The sequence below is a fragment of the Cupressus sempervirens genome, chromosome 3 (assembly GCF_028749045.1).
Source record: "Cupressus sempervirens isolate cs-2001-9-10 chromosome 3, ASM2874904v1, whole genome shotgun sequence".
In the NCBI taxonomy this organism is placed as follows: Eukaryota; Viridiplantae; Streptophyta; class Pinopsida; order Cupressales; family Cupressaceae; genus Cupressus; species Cupressus sempervirens.
The window spans coordinates 384,639,934-384,656,567 of record NC_143120.1 but is presented as its reverse complement, the minus strand read 5'-3'; the positions used below and the strand labels follow the sequence as shown (position 1 = coordinate 384,656,567).

The window sequence follows — 16,634 nt, the reverse complement described above, 5'->3', positions numbered from 1 at the left end:
GCAAATGTCAATAATAACCATTAAATACTTGCTCCTTAATCTATGTTCACGGTTTTAAAGAAAATTATAAGTTGAATTACTAAATTGCAAAATGAAATTTCGAAACATAGACTAGTTCATCAAATAATAAAGTTTGAGACACAATGATAATAGTGAGAAGTGTTTAATAATTTATCAATGTATAAAGGCCCTTCAAGGGTGAAATGGGTCATCAAAAAATGAGGGGTCAATGAGGGTTCATTTGATCAGTGATTTTAATGACTGAAGGTTGAATGAAATTTTAGTGAAGTGACTTCAAAACATAAGTTTATATTATTAATGTCACTTTATTATATTGGGCACTTTATTTTTTAAATAGGAAAAAGTGTTACTTTAAAAAGGAAATAAAGAAATAGAGAAGGGAATATGAAGAGTCACCAAGTTGGGTTATAAGAAGATAGAAGATTCATTTGCAGCAGACTTGGTTTTATGATTTTGGATCTCAATTTTCTCTCAAAAGCTTCAGCTTTCAATAGGTGAGAGGACAGAAACTCTTGAGCTTGGGACAATGGACGAAAACCCATTGTCGGTTAGACAAATTGCATAGATGTTTCACATAGTGCTTCAGGTTTATATTTCTAATTTGATATAATTTTTGTGAGTACGATTGGATTATGTAATTGTTTTGCTGAAGCAATGTAATATTATTTTTGAAAATTAATTTTCTGCCGGAGTTTAATTGCTATATCATTTTCAGTTCATTTTATTTAGTTATTTAATGGGGTTTTGCTGGTTAAATCTGAAGTACATTGTATGAAACTTATGCTTCAAACTTATGAGGATTTTGTGTTAGATTTGGGCAAATATCTGTTTAGGGATATTTACAGTAATTTATGCTTTGATAAGGCTATAACTGCACTTGCTACTTATGTCATTACTGCTCTTGTCCTTAGGGTTGATGGGAGGAGGTAGAGGAAATTGTGGAAGTACAACTATAACTATGAACTCTTAACATTCACATGAATATTTAGCGAGGAAGATTGAATTAGTAGGAAGAGATTCAATTTCGCATAATGCACATGTAGGGATATGAGGGTAATATCACTAGCACACTTGCATCCAAATCTAATTTGAGAGAGTGAGTGAGTGAGAGAGAGAGAGATCTTATTGTTGTCCGGCAAAATGGGTAGTTAGACAATTATTGGTGCGGACATGGTTGTGTCTTTTCGTTGGCACCGTTTCGGACATTATAAATGTTGTGAACACTTATGTATTTTGGCATTATTATCATTGTATGAAATATCATTGTTTTGTACGGAAAGCATTTGATAAATGAATAGTATTTTACATTGATTATATGTTTTTTTCCTGTTCACCCATAGGCAGAATATTTGGTGCCGTTGCTAGTTTGAATTCAGAGTAGTATGAAGGACGAAGATAAATGAGAATAATAGTACAAGACAACCGGAAGACAAATGAGGATGGCGAAACAAATTTTTTTGAAGGAGAGCATGAGGCAGTGCAAAACTTTCACATTTTTTACTGCGTAGGCCTTGAAACTTTTATATGGAGAGAAGCCTTGGAGAATGGGGTTATGATAGACAATGTGTGGGATGCTATGCACACAAGCCCAACCACGAACAAATTTTTAGACCAACTCCCCCATTTGATCGCACAAGCCTATGTGGCACATAAGAGACGCAGGGAGGAAATAGAACGTGATGAATGCCGTCAGGAGAGCCTCAAGAAATTCCATGAAGAGAGAGACGCACGACGTCAGAAAACTAAACCATAAATTATTGCGCCGTGGTGTCAAGGGCACTTAGAAGTTTGTGTCACATAAGTCGACACATTATATATACAAATTAAATAAATAAAAGAGTGTTCTGTTTTATTTTTTTTATATGGTATATGTCAAATGTCCAATCTTTTAAATAAGAATAGGAATTTGAGGGAAGAAATTGACGAATTACAAACTATGCGTGGCGAAGATGAACGACGGCGGAGAATAAGACAACTCATCGGGGAACGGACTGAGGGGCAGCCGGAGGAATCACCTAGTGTGGTGGTCGTAGTGGGGTTCAGAGGAACCAACGAAGGGTGCTACAGTTCGCCAGAATGGTGGGGATGGAGCATTGAGGAGTTGCTTGAGGAAACACAACATAGATTAGCAGTGTTTGAGGAGACAAAGGAGCAATTTTTACATTCATCGCATACACCACTACGAGAGGGAACCTGTGAAGAAGTAGGAGAGGAGGCGAGGCCAACAGAAGACACTGGGGCAAAAGGAAGTGTTGGAGCGGCACTGCATGATGGTCAGAGTAATCCACTGGGACCAACTTCTAATAGTTCAGCAACACGATCTAGTGGTAATCAAAGGGTGAGAAGCACAATGTCTCAAAAGCAAAAACTCTCGAAGTTCACAAGCAATGGGAAGGAAGATTCCGTATGGCATTGTCGTATGTGTGAAATGATATGGACTGCCAACTCAGTCATGGATGCGGATGAATGGTTGAACCAATTTCTAGCTAGCCTACGATGAGTGGCAATGGATTGGTTCTCCGACATGGACAAGGCAACAATCTCTACATGAGATGATTTAAAGAAATAATTCCAAGCAAAATTCCAACTGCTACGGGATGAAAACAAGGTTGTGGTGGAAATCTACAACTGTAAACAAGGGAAGAAGGATATTGTTCGAGCCTACAATCGAAGGCTCAAAGATCTTCTTAGCCGGATGGGTACTCAACCCGAAGATGAACTAAAGAAATGTTGGTTTGTAGAAGGCTTTTGCAGGGCATTGAGAAGGAAAATGAAGATTGTTTCGCCCACATCCTACATAGATGCCTATGACCAGGCCTTAAATCTAGAAAGTGAGAACAAAACAACAAAGAAGAAGAAGAGAAGCGAATCCACATCTTCCTCTGAGAGCGGTGAATCCTTTAACGAGGGAAGCAGTGTAGACAGCGAGGAGGAGCCTAGCAAGAAAGTACAAACCCTCCAAAAATATTTGGAGCGAATGAGGAAAGAATTCAAGTCCATGAAGAGAATTGGCCGCATGGAGGAAGGAGAAATTTGGTGTACGGATTGCAAAGAGAAAGGTCATTCAAAGGGAGCGTGCCCCAAAAAGGCAATGTGTGATATTTGTTAGGTCCTAGGTCATTCTACAAAGGAATGTTCGTTCAACATGAAGACTAGAAACCAACAGATATTGTTCACACAGGAACAACTATCCACTTCTGGGACTAACAATGAGACCTAGGGCAACAATAATGCTGCATCCGACGGCTATCAGGAAAACCCTTGAGGAGGACAGGGCGGGAATGACAACATGAATTGGATACAATATGATTCCAAGGGAAGGCCCATAATCCAATGTCGGGCATGTAACCAATGGGGCCACTTCGCCAGAGTGTCTGAAGAACTACACTCAGAAATTGTGTTGATGGTGTGGTCCTGGGGACCATGAAGATGCTAACTGCCCGAAACAAGTAAACCTCATTAACATTGACAAGGAAAAAGTTTTGGTTGTCACCTGCAACCAGGCTACGTAGGCCACCTATCTTGACCCCCGCACGAAGAAGCAAAGGCTGTGGGAGGCATGAGAAGACATAGAAAGGGCAATGAAGGCTACGAAAGATACTATTTCTCGGCTTGGTAAACCAGGAGATTTCTTGGTGGGCTTGCGAGCACAGGTTGAGATTTCCTTGGGGTTTTCTACTAGAGTGTGTATTTGGACTAGTTGGGATTAGGATTGAGTTGGATCTTGAGGGATCTTGCATAACTTGTTTTGTATTTTCTTTTTGTATTTGGCCCTAACTCGAAAGGCCTTACAGTTGGGCATATCATGTAAATAGTTATTTTATGAATAAAGAGTTGTGTTTGGTGTCATATCTTGCATTGTTGTTGTGTTTCCACTATGTGGTTATTTCTAGGGATCCGGATTACCTCCAGCAGGGGTACCCTCGGATTCTCGCTACATTAGGTGGTATTAGAGCACAGTTGTTCTTGAGCGTGTAGATAGATCACCGAAGTTGAGGCAGTTGCACTAGAACCTTGGGTTGAGAGAAGTTGATTTGAGAGGATCTTGATCTGTTGGTGGATTGTTCTTTCTGGAGTCCTATATCTCTTGGTTGTGAGGTGGCAGATTGTGGTTCTAACTTGCAATGACAGAGGATTTGCAGATTGATCAATGGATGCAAAGATGGAAGATTGATCTTGTTGGGGCATGATTGTAGAGAGCTTTTGTGATGTGTTCCTGGTTGTTCGTGCGAGGTGGCAAGTTGCGATCTGACTTGCAAACAATTGGGGTTTGTCACAAGGTGTGTGGGAAAGTTTTGTTGTATAGGGCTTGTGAAGATCTTGGAAGATGTCTTCGGTAAGATTGGACCCTAGGATGATTGTGTTTCTCCGTGATATAGGGGAGAGGAGGATTAATGCGACAATAGCTCGGGTGGATGTTGTTGTGGATGTCACTTTTTCTAAAACAGTTGAGAAACAAAAGAAGGAAGTTGTATGTTTGTGGAGCTAGAGTCTACTGATGTGGAAGAGAGTTGTCTTGCCAGTTAGAAGGCTTGTTCAAGAGAAAAGATGGCATAGCAAGGTCGAGGTGGAGGAGGTTGGTCTTGTTGATCAGTTTGTGGAGTCTAATGCAGAACTTGCAGAGTAATTTGAGGTTGTTGCTGAGGATATTCCTAACCTTGTTGATGTTGGGATGGAGATAGGTTTTCATGATATTCGGTTAAGATTGATATGGAAATTGCAGAGTGCTTGATCATGGAGGACCAGGTTGCTGTGGGTGAGGAGTTATGTGTTGCAGAGCATCTTGTTGTGAGCAATGAGATTGCTAGTGTTGAGAGTTTGGCATATGTTGCTGAGGGGTTACATATTGTTGCCGATGTAGAGTTTGTTGATGCTGGTGTGGATTCACTAGTTGCTGATGTGAATGAGGTTTTGCTTATGAAGCATTATGTTCAGTTTGTTCTTGGGAGTGAGTATGCTGATTGGAAGATTGAGATTTTGGTGTTTGTTACCGTACAGGTAAAATAAATGAACGCATATAGACAATGGGACAGAATAGCAGAATTATATTCGCATATGCCAGACATACATTATGCTTCATAAGATTATTGATAGAAGATAGAAGATGCTTTACAATGATCCCAGACTGGATATAAATACTATCTGTTGAACCTTCCCGAAGGTGTCCGTCGGCCACAAACATTATGTCCCGTTGGCTACAAAATACAAAACACCAACGACAATCATTCTGTCGGCTACAAAAATATTGCCGGGACCATCCAGTCGGCTGACACCATCCCCCCCAAAACCCGAGTTCGCTCCCTAGCAACGACGCCAAATGTTTACCGGACAGGTAAAATAAATGAACGCATATAGACAATGGAACAGAATAGCAGAATTATATTCGCATATGCCAGACATACATGATGCTTCATAAGATTATTGATAGAAGATAGAAGATGCTTTACAATGATCCTAGACGGGATATAAATACTATCCACCGAACCTTCCCGAAGGAGTCCATCGGCCACAAACATTATGTCCTGTCGGCTACAAAATACAAAACACCGACGACAATCATTCCGTCGGCTACAGTAATACCGCCGGGACCATCCAGTCAGCTGACAGTGTTTGACAGATGGATGTAGATGTGGATGATTTGTATGTTGGTTTTGTTGTCCCTGTTGGAGTGGAAGCCTTTGGTGGAGATGAATATTGAAACAAATCTTTCTTTAAACATCAAAGTGTGGGTCACACTTTTCTATTTACTTGGGGATTTTGATGCAGGAACATCTTGGTTTTGCTTGGTGGCTACTTTGGAGTTCATGGGAGGAGGCTCAGTAGTTGCTTTGGGGGGTGCTTGGGCTGGTACTCGGTTGACAAAAAGGTGCTTGGTAGAGGTTACTTGGTCATCACTTGGCAGTTCTTGGTTGAGAACTTGGTGGATGGATGGAGTTTGCATTTGTGGGGGTGTTCGGTTGTCGAAGAGCTCGACATAGCTTGGGGCACTCAGTCGCCGAAGGAGCTCGGGGATGCTTGCGGGTACTCAACACACATTGGGAGCTCAGTGTAGCTTGGTTGCAGTGTTGCCTGAGTTGCTCAGTCATTGAAGGGACTTGACATATAATTGCGAGCTCGGTTTGGTCTGCATGGTTGGGTTGTAGTGTTGCCCGAGTTGGCTCGATCAATGATGGAGCTTGATTATGCTTGGTGGAATGTTGATGCTCGGTGGTGGTTTCTGATGCTCGGTTTGGTCTTGGTCTTTGTGGTGCCCGAGTTGTCTGTGAGCCAACTTTTGGCATTTAATTTGTGTATAGGTATTTAAATTTTGTTGCAGCTGACTTGTGGCTTGCATGGGCATTTAATGTAAGGGTTTATTTTAATTTTTATGGGCTAGGGCGAATTGTGGCTTAGTTGGGTATAAGTAGGGGTGTCTTGTGGAGTCTTAAGGCAGAGTAGGAGATGATCATCCAGCTTGGAGAAGAGGATGTGGCAGAGGAGCGAATTTGTAGAAGGGCTAGTAGCTGAGGCTTGGTAAACGAGGAGATTGCTTGGTGGGCTTGTGAGCACAAGTTGAGATTTTCTTTGGGGTTTCTACCAGAGTGTGGATCTGTACTAGCTGGGATTAGGATTGAGTTGGATCTTGCAGAACTATTTTTGTAATTTCTTTTTGTATTTGGCCCTAACCTAGAAGGCCTTACAGCCGGCATATTGCATGTAAACAATTATTTTATGAATATAGTGTTGTGTTTGGTATCAGATCTTGCATTGTTGTTGTGTTTCTGCTGTGTGGTTATTTGCACGGATCTGGATTACCTCCAGCAGGGGTACCCTCGGGTTCTTGCTGTATCACAATTCCTCTACATTCATATGTGAGATATTATTAAATATTTCCAAGCTAATAATCCTATATTTGTTGTCTCTACTGTTCTCTATGTTTGTAGGTCAAGGGAAGGTGCATTAATAGGGGTGTTGTTTCTTTATTGTCTTTACTCTTTCCAACATATGAATGAAGTATGCTCCATTCTAGTTGCTCATATGAAATTTTTCATTACATTTCTTTTGCATTTTCACCTCATTATGTCACCACTTCATGGTTGTTATAGAGTGGAAGTGTTATTTATTGATTTTGTATCTACACTTTTGACATTATATAGTCTGAAAAAATGTTGAATGCACCTGGATTACACTTCAATTGCAACAGAATGTTTAATTATATTTGATGTAACTTGCACATTGAAAAAATATAATAACGAAAACCATGATTAGATTATGTTTTCTATTTTTGCTTAGGAGTTTTAGTTATAAACATTTTCCTGTTTTTCTTCTATCTTGATATTAATTTTGGTACAGAACGTTTATTTTTTACTTCATTTCCTACTCTAAACTGATCTTCATATTGTGAATGTCAGGTACGGATATCTGGTGGTGGTCGTTGTAATTTGACAAACGGTCATTTCGTAGATACATTGGTAAGACAATAAAGATATGTCTAGTGTGTTGAATGTTTGTAATATACTAGTTATGATCAATCTTTATAATTACTTTCTATAAATTAAAATTTCAATGAATAGAGTCTATAGTTATACTAACAAATATCTTGTTTGGTCCTATAGCATTCATTTGTAGGCTTGTAGCAGTAGCATCTTTGTTCACTGGAGTAAAGAAAGTCTCAGTCCCATAGACCTTTTGTGGTCTTTTGTTGGACATTAATAATTTTATCTTATCTTAAAAAATGTATAAATCAAATATTATGGAAGTTGTCCAAAATCTGTTCGAATATCTGTAGATGATAGACAATTCTGAATCTGCTTTGTCTACAGAAAATGGAATTGTCAGTTTTTAGTAATGCACCATTGAAATTTGTTTGTAGTTTGATTCTGTCTCATGATGAATGCTGCAAGTGTACTGGGGATATGCAAGTTGGATGGGTAGTGGTGTTTCTAGTGGCCAATTGTGAAGATAAATGCATAAGAACCTGTTCTTGGGAGGGGAAAACAGATGGAAGTGTTTGCTAATAACCTGTAGAGTTAGCACCTTATCATGGTGGGTGGAAAAAATAAAATGGCGAAATCCAGCCAAAGAGAGTCTAAAGGTTTCTCTTTTTGCAAATATATATAACTAGCTAGTTACCAAGAAATTTAAATGAGATGTATGTTGCTAAATTGATTGACAAGACCACCAATTATTGAAGTTCTAAGGTGTTTCTTTTATTGTATGCGAACTTATAATCTGTTCTCAGTATGAGGAATTTTGCATAGTAAATAGGCATACTTTCATCAACTTCCAATGTAAAAGAAAGTAAATAGAAAAATGGTAGGAAAGAATCACCACAAGAATTGCTGGACACCCAATTCGAATGGTAGGTGACAAAATGCACAACAGTGACAAAAATTTCAAAAACTCTGCTTCACCAATCTGCTGCATCACTCTGAAAATAACAGCACTATGCCTCAAGCTGCAAATCCACTCATCACGATTCAAAAGAAACATAGCACTGAATTTGTCAACACCTGGATCCCAAATCAATTCATCTATCAGACCGTAGGAGTAGAAATAGATGTCCATCACTATACCATCATGTTGTGACATCCATCTAAGTAGTCTGTCGGAATGATGCCAAAAGCAACTCCAATATGCATATAAATTGACTCATTAGACTACCAAATGCTGCTGATATAGCCCATAAGAATGATATTATTGTTGTCACTATACCTCTATATAGGAAACAGAATCACCTCATATAGAATATGGCTCATCTAAAAGTGTCTCCACCAATCTGCATCTAGCTCTGTAACTATTGTAGACCATGCCAAATTTGGAACTGCTGCAATGGAGGACCAAGGAGGGCAGCCACTATAAACTGAAGTATTTATGTAGACAAATCTGACAAACCGATAAAATATTTAATGTAATGTCCCCTTTTTCATGAGTGTCATCTTTGAGAGGATTAGCCTATTTCGTGGCCCTCATAGGCTAATGCAGTTGTTTAGAAGGTTGGCAGAGTTGGAGGTTAATTCCCACTCCAGACGTTCGGGATGTTCAGGATTGTTCTTTGTTTGAGTTAGATCGACACACTTACTATTTATAGTAAGCTATTATTGTGGGAAAGTCAGGGTTACTATTTTGAGTAGGGCACTTGAATAGTTTGGTTGCAGTGTGGAGTTGTGACATTTGATAGAGCTTCTAGTTTGGGACTTACTATTTATAGTAAGTCAATTGATGGTCAGTGCTATATCTAGCAGGGGCACTGAGACTCATGGTTTGCACATTGATGGGCTATTTTGTTGATTTGCTCAGTTTGAGGGGCTTACTATTTATAGTAAGTCAATTATGCCCATGTTTCTATATTTGGTAGGGCACCTGAACCGACCTCAGTTGCAGTAATTCCTTGGTACCTTTTGTTTGATTAGGTTCTGAGATTTACTAATTATAGCAAGTCTGGGATTGATAGAGATGGACCGTTATTAATTTTAGTAAGGCACCTTGGTTAGTAGTGAATGCAGTGGTTTATCTCTTGGTTTCAAGAGAAAAAAATAACAAGTATCCTTGGAGTTATGGCATTTCAATTATTAATAAATTAATAAATTATGAATAATGAATTAAAAGTGCACATCATTAAGTGTTATTTGACTTTAATATTAAAAAGGGTTATTTAACAATCATAATGTCAAATTATAAAGTGCATATGAGGAATAATGTAAAGTGCCAATTTAAAAGGAGGTATAAGTGATTTCTAAACTATACTTTATGTTATTTTGATGTGCACCAAAGGAGGGAAATATAATGTGAAATCATGTGAGGTTTGTAGGAGAAGCCCCAAGGCAAATTATAAATGCGAAGTGAGGAAAAATCAAACTCATTCTATGCATTTGTGTTTATTGAATTTTGAGAAGTGGTGACAAGGGTTTCAGAATTTCAGGCTTGGAGAATTGTGAATTCTTCAGAGTTTTACAAACATTTGAGGTTTTGAAAGACAATGATAGTTGCTAATTAGATGACTTATTTAGAGTTATCATTTGTGCCTAATTGTAAGAGAATTTAATTGGTTTGCAGATATATAAGAAATCAATACTATAAGTTTTATTCAGATTTGCTTGCAGAGATTAGAGAGACAACAAAGGAGTCCAAATTGCAACCAATTAAGATTAGTGTGTGAATTAATAATGGTAGCCCCATTGAGTATGGTAGCTGCAAGGGTGTTTGAAGGATGATGCCAAGCATTTGTTGAGGCACATTTTGGGGTTTTATGGTACGTGGGGTTTAGTATAGATATGCGCCATGGATTTCTAGCATCCAAACTTCACTTGCAATTCTATTTGGCCAATAAATTCAAGCTGTGATAAGCTTCAGGTTTTTGATTACGCAATATAGTTATATTTCCATGCATTTTTTATCATGTAAAATACTTTATTTTCTGCAACTGAATAAAGAGGAATTTTTCTGGATAGTTGCAGTAATTAGTCTGTATACAATCTGTATGACGAAATGTTTTTGAAAAGTTTAGTGCATTTTTAGATTGATATATCTGAGAAGTGTTTGTCTTAATTCATGTTTTATGGATGAATGAATTAAGAGATAAAATTAGATTATTGGTGAAATTGCCTTTATTAGTTTGCATGGAAAATGTTTGACAAAATTTCAAACATTTAAAATTGAATCAATCTAGTTTTTGTCAGAGTTGGAACTTGTTGGGGTTCTTACAATTGTATCAAAGTGGTTTCCTACCATCTTGTGAGATTTCAAAACATTGAGTTCCCTTGGTTGATATCTAAGTATTAACATTCTTGCAATTGTTTCAGTTATGGAAATAATTAGGAGATTAATTAAACATGGAAATCAGATGAAGGGTACACCATAGGATATCCTGGGTGACATAAGGAAAGCAATGCTTAGCATGTTTGAGGAATACAACACTCATCCCCAATATGTTAAGAAAGATTTATCTATCTACCATGTTATGAACTTTCATCCAAAGCTATGCTATATGATTGGTTATGCATAGAAACAATATTAAAGGGTAGCTTGTGACCTATTTGCGAGAAGAGTTGGTTTACACAGTGATAGCCAAATGGTATCTGGTGGTAGGAAGGTGAGAATTGAAGAGGAAGTGGACATTAGAAGCATCCAAGAAGTTCTCATCAACATGGATAACAATTCTGATTTTTATGGAAGCAAATTTAGAATTGAGCCTAGTCATGAGATAGCAGCCATTCCAGTTGCAAAAATGGTTGCATGAAGTTTCCCAGTATAGACACTTTAGTTTCCTAGTACAAACACTCAAGTTTTGGGAGAGTTGTGATGTAGATGTAGGCCACAAGAAATCTGACTTTACAAATCGAACCCGGGTAATTAAATAAGAAAAATGAGTGGTTGGTAATAGGTCCTAGGATCGTGTGTTGTAGTTACTTGGGAAGTGGAAGTGGGTGTAGATATGGTTAGGACAACTTCCACTTTACTAGTCGATCCAAACTTTGAAGTACATAGTAGAAGTACCTTGGTTAATGATCTGTGCACTTATGAAAATACACATGATGCTGATCATAAGGTGAGCATTGTAGATACAAATTCCTTTCATAATGTAGATTTCATTCAAGGAGCTTGGATGAGTGCTATGAATTGCAAAGACATTAGTTAGTTGGGAAATTAAAAATGAGTGATAGTATGATCGCCACAACCATTAAGCATTTCGACGTTGCTTGCTAGATGCTAGCTGATTATGGTTAGAGCACTCCTATAATATAAGAGCACCGTGATAGCAATATTTTGCTCACAAAGTTTCACATACTTCGAGAGGCAATTGGAATAATGAAACAAAACTATTTATAGTTATTGGCTTATAGATACTATCTTTTTGAGTGGGGTTGCATGTGCTATGATGTGTCGAAGGGAAATGAAGCTGAGCTCAATTCTAAGTTGGGAATGACTATGGACTCATTGAAGAGAGCACAGTTGGAATTTCATGAGTCTCTATTACAAATTGTAGAGAGCTTACTGTAGAGTTTGGTTACTCACAGTCTTCATCGACTACAAGCACAGTGCAATTCTTTACAGTAATAGTTGGTGATGACCTTATACCCATGAGTTGTAATAATGAGTAGGTTTAGGATGTGGCCACACTTATCATTGTTATAGGTGTAGATGATATAGTTGGATGAGTGCATTTGTAGAGAGTAGCGTAGAACCACATGCTGCATCAAGTTCTCTTGTGGTTACATTTATTGCAGATGTCATTGGTGGTGACTTAGATGACAAGGATTATATTTACTACTATGACAATTAGCACTTGACCGAGATGGGATTTTTTTATCGTGACTGCACGGGGCGAAGCACTCATAACTACTTTCTTGATCCACACACAAAGGTTTTGATGATGTGTCAGTGTAGATGGGATCCAAGGTTGTACAATCCTATGTGGGATGGATATTTGCCATTTTCTATAAATGGGATTAGTGGCTACAATTTGGATTATTTGTAGATTCAACACATCCAGAGGAGCCTATTAGAGGATAGAGATAGTGGTAGTGTTACAAACACCTTTGGATGTTCTACCTTTGGATGTTCTTATCTCCACTGTAAGAATGTATGTGATTCAGTTCACTGTACCTTGGGACTTGAGTGATGGCAGAGTTCACACTTCTCATGAACCCCTAATATTGTACACAAATATATGAAGTTTAAATCTAATAATAATATAATTACTTCATATATATTTTATCTAATTTTCATTTAATTGAGTATTTTATACACAATCATCTTAGTCACCATCTAACTGTAATATTCCTTAATTAGTTACTCAACATTAATTATTTTTACTTTTATACATTCTAGTCAACAAAACAATATTTTTATTTCCTAATTCATAAACTTGTAATTCCGATAATGTTAATAAGGGATAAAATACACACTCAATCTAATAATAATCTTATCTAAAACTCACTTACCTAAGCTATGGTCACCACTACGTACAAATATGGTGTAACAAACTAAGTAGTGCACATCATGTACAACAAATAGAAACAAACGGGAAGGTAATCCCTTACGCAGAAGGAGACTGATTCCATTGGTCTACAACAATTAAATCAAGGTTAATTACGATTTGACAGCAAGGTGCGTACTCCTTGCTTGGTAATAGTAACTGCCAAAGCATATAAAAGTGCATAGTCCCGATTTACTCAAATACTATAATATGGAAATGCATTACTTATAAATTAATTAATAATGATTATTTAATTACTTAATATGATTATTAAAGATGGCCTTTTTTTCCTAGTAACATTGCAAAGTTATCATAGGAGTAATTTATAAAGCTTGTGGATAATTTAATATATGGTCTTAGATTTAAAACTATCATTAGTAATCATAATAAGATCATAGAACTTCTTTTAATCTGATTTCACAATGTGTAGGGAGTTTGCACAAGAGAAAGAGTAATTCGATCACATTGAGGCATTTGAGCTCCAATATGGGGGAGAGCCATGAGGGAGCCTTGGGTAGATTGTTTCTTTCTTCGAATAGGATTAATTCTACCATCCATTGTGTAATTAGAAAGGAGAGATGACCTTATTTAATGGTACTAATTGTAGGAACTATATTTCTTGCTCCAAAGACTAAACATAATTAATTGATTCCCTATTCTAGATTACTATGACAAAGGATCATCTCAAGTGGTATGAGAGCATAACCTTGCCATCCTATGAATAGAGGATTATGGAGACCCATGAGGGAATGACGAAAAGAACCACTATGCACAACTTGGCAAACAAAATGAGATCCAACATGGAACAAAACAACTAGACAATGATTAATCAAATGGAAAAATCTAACCAAGCACTTCTCAAAGCACTGGAAAATATGGGGAATTCAATTAGTAATAATCTGAAAGGTCAACCTATTCATATAAAAGACAGTAGCTCAGAGCACTTGGAGAATAATATGTCCTCTAGGGCTGTGGTACCACAACCTATATTCTTAGCCTGGGAAGAGTTATTAAGAGACGAAGAAGGGATATAACAACCCTTGAAATCGAACTGAGGATATAGCAAGAGCATATGCCGAACTAGAACCTCATATTAGGGCAACAATGTCATTTAGGGAATTTTGTGAAGATAAGAGAAAAGAAACACCCAAGACACATGTTGATAAAGATCTTAAACATAAAGCAAATAAGGTGGATGTCCTGAACTTTGATGGATTAGAAAAGATGACGGCATATGATTGGCTGAAAATACTGAGCACTTACCGAAGATTCAATCCCATGACTGAAGAAGATGCACTCCAATTCGCCATTCTCCATCTTGTAGGCATAGTATGTGAATGGTGGTATTGTTGAGTTGTCATTTTGCACGATGCTTAATGACAGGAATTCTTTCGAAATCCTCTCTTGAAAAGCTAATATAGGATCAACTCCAAGGTTTCGGGTGATCTTGTGACCTACTGGAATCTACTCAGTTGAAGATAAATGTGTATGTTCACGAGGAGGCCTTTGCTGGTTCCAACCAATTTTGGATAAGATGTTTGATCTGCTGTTTTGAAAAGTAACCACAAAAGAGATATATTGCTGGTATTTTATGTTTTATGATGAATGCAATTTATCGATGCAACTATATGAATTCCTATTTTAACCAAGTGTTAGCAAAGAAAATAAAAAAGATAAGGTAATGAGAGATTAAAGAAAATAACTTTAAAAGGGAAATTCCTAATAGACATAAACCACGGTAACAACACGTCTGCGAGTTAAATCGTCGAAAATATCGAGTAGGAAACCAATGAAAATAGGAGCAACGCTTCCTGGATTCCACTAATGCAATCGTCGATGGGAACTCTATTAATTGAAAGATGTTTCACTTCTCATCAAGTTGCAATGCGAGACAAGAAGCTATGCAGGAACAATAGGTGATCTTTTCTCCAACTCGGTACGCCAATGGAATTTGTTAACACGAGGCAAACACTAGAACTAAAAGTTCGCACAATCGTAACAACACAATAAAATTATTATTTATGAACATGCATTAACAAAAATAACACACTCTGGCAAGAATAACTACATTCAGAATGAGACCATCAATAGCATAGATTATTGCATCAAAATAATGGCTTGGAGTACATATTACATCCATGTATTTATAAGAAATCATCTCCTTCCTTTGTGCTAGGAGAGAGAGTTCTTAAATTGCAACTTATGCTAAAAACTAATAAAGCAAAACTAATTATATACAAATTGACTCTCTAAATGGTGCTAAGTATGACTTTGCCCTTGTTTATACTTATTAATGGATGCATGAGCCTTTACATGACTTAAAAAAATAAAAGAAGTAGATAAGAAGGAAGTTGCAAGAGGATCTAAGAGTCATTGGAAGCTCTAAAAATGGAAGCTTGATGTTCTCTAAATGTTTCTAGGAGTTCGACTGCCGTCAAAATGTGTTCCTGATGCATGGAATGCTCTTACAATAGCAACTGGTAGTTAACTGTCGGCGCACTTTTGCTTCTTCAAAATCGTCGACGCACCTTCGAAAATAGTGCAACTATGCACATTAATGACAGGTTCCAAAAAAATGCAAAATTTTCTAAAGTGTCAAAATTGAATTTGCACCATTTGGGTTTTTTCCTTCTTTATCCTAAAGTGATGTCTGGATGCTTATTGTTGAATTTATCTATGATCTTCGTTACTTGGGAAACTTCAGGCAAATCCAAAGCCCTATACTTATTCTTCACTATTTGTTGCTAATTGCTTACCTCTATACGAGTTTCTACAAAATCCTCAAGTTTAGTGTCCAGTTCCAACAATACCTCTTCAGTCTTAAATGCTCGCCTGATATCTTCATTTGACAAAGCATCCTCAAAAGTTCCTCGGAATTGTTGAAGTACTGATTGCACTGAATTGAGCTTGGTTTTTGACTCATCTTCAAAAATGTCAAGGCCGACAACGTTGTAATATCTCTTTGCTTCCAAAATCTGTTCTTGAGTCTGATCCCTCAACCTTTGTATATCCTCATGCAGTTCCTGCATAACTTTATTTTTGGTAGATATTTTCTCTATCCAGTCATCGAGCTTGTCCAACTCTTTTACAATATATACTCCATGAGCGTCCGATACCTTTGACCTTTTATTGATGTCAAAGCTTGAAGGCCTTTTGCCTAGTTATGTAACTCGTCCATCAACCCAAAATCCTGGTTCAATATGGACATTATTTCGCTCAATTGAATATGGTGCAACAGGCCTAAATTGCCCTCTCTTATTTGAACACCTTTCTCTTCAAAATTGTCATGCCATCATTGACATGCTACCAAAAATGAATCTGTCTGTACATTACCCTTTTCCTTCCTCTCTAGTGCCGCAACAAGAGTGATCTCTGGATGATCTAGGTTTATAGGGCCCACTACTCCATGTAAGTAGCCTCCCAAAATCTCATTTTGTTTTCGCAGTATTAGAAACTCGGACTCATATCTGTCCATATGCTTGAACACCTCTTTTATGCCTATAGTGATCGTCACTTTTGCAGTATCTACCGTGGGCCTTCCTAACATGACCTCCTTGATTTGATAATCTTTAGGAGTCAGTTCCGTAGTGTCAGCATGTGGAGGAGGAATAGCTATATGCGCCAACAAGTCCCGATCTTGGTTCTTCATGATGAA

The 16,634-nt window shown here is 37.5% G+C and overlaps 1 protein-coding gene across 6 annotated transcripts in view; it reads left to right on the top strand.

Annotated features, from left to right (window-relative positions):
* Nucleotides 1–16,634, top strand: part of LOC149566619 (FAD/NAD(P)-binding oxidoreductase family protein) — a 333,421-nt gene that overhangs the window by 106,589 nt on the left and 210,198 nt on the right. For all 6 annotated transcript variants that reach the window (XM_089819921.1, XM_089819916.1, XM_089819920.1 and 3 more), the window contains exon 3: nt 7,413–7,472. In XM_089819921.1, coding sequence (XP_089676047.1) covers nt 7,413–7,472 — 60 coding nt within the window. The remainder of the gene's footprint in view (nt 1–7,412; nt 7,473–16,634) is intronic.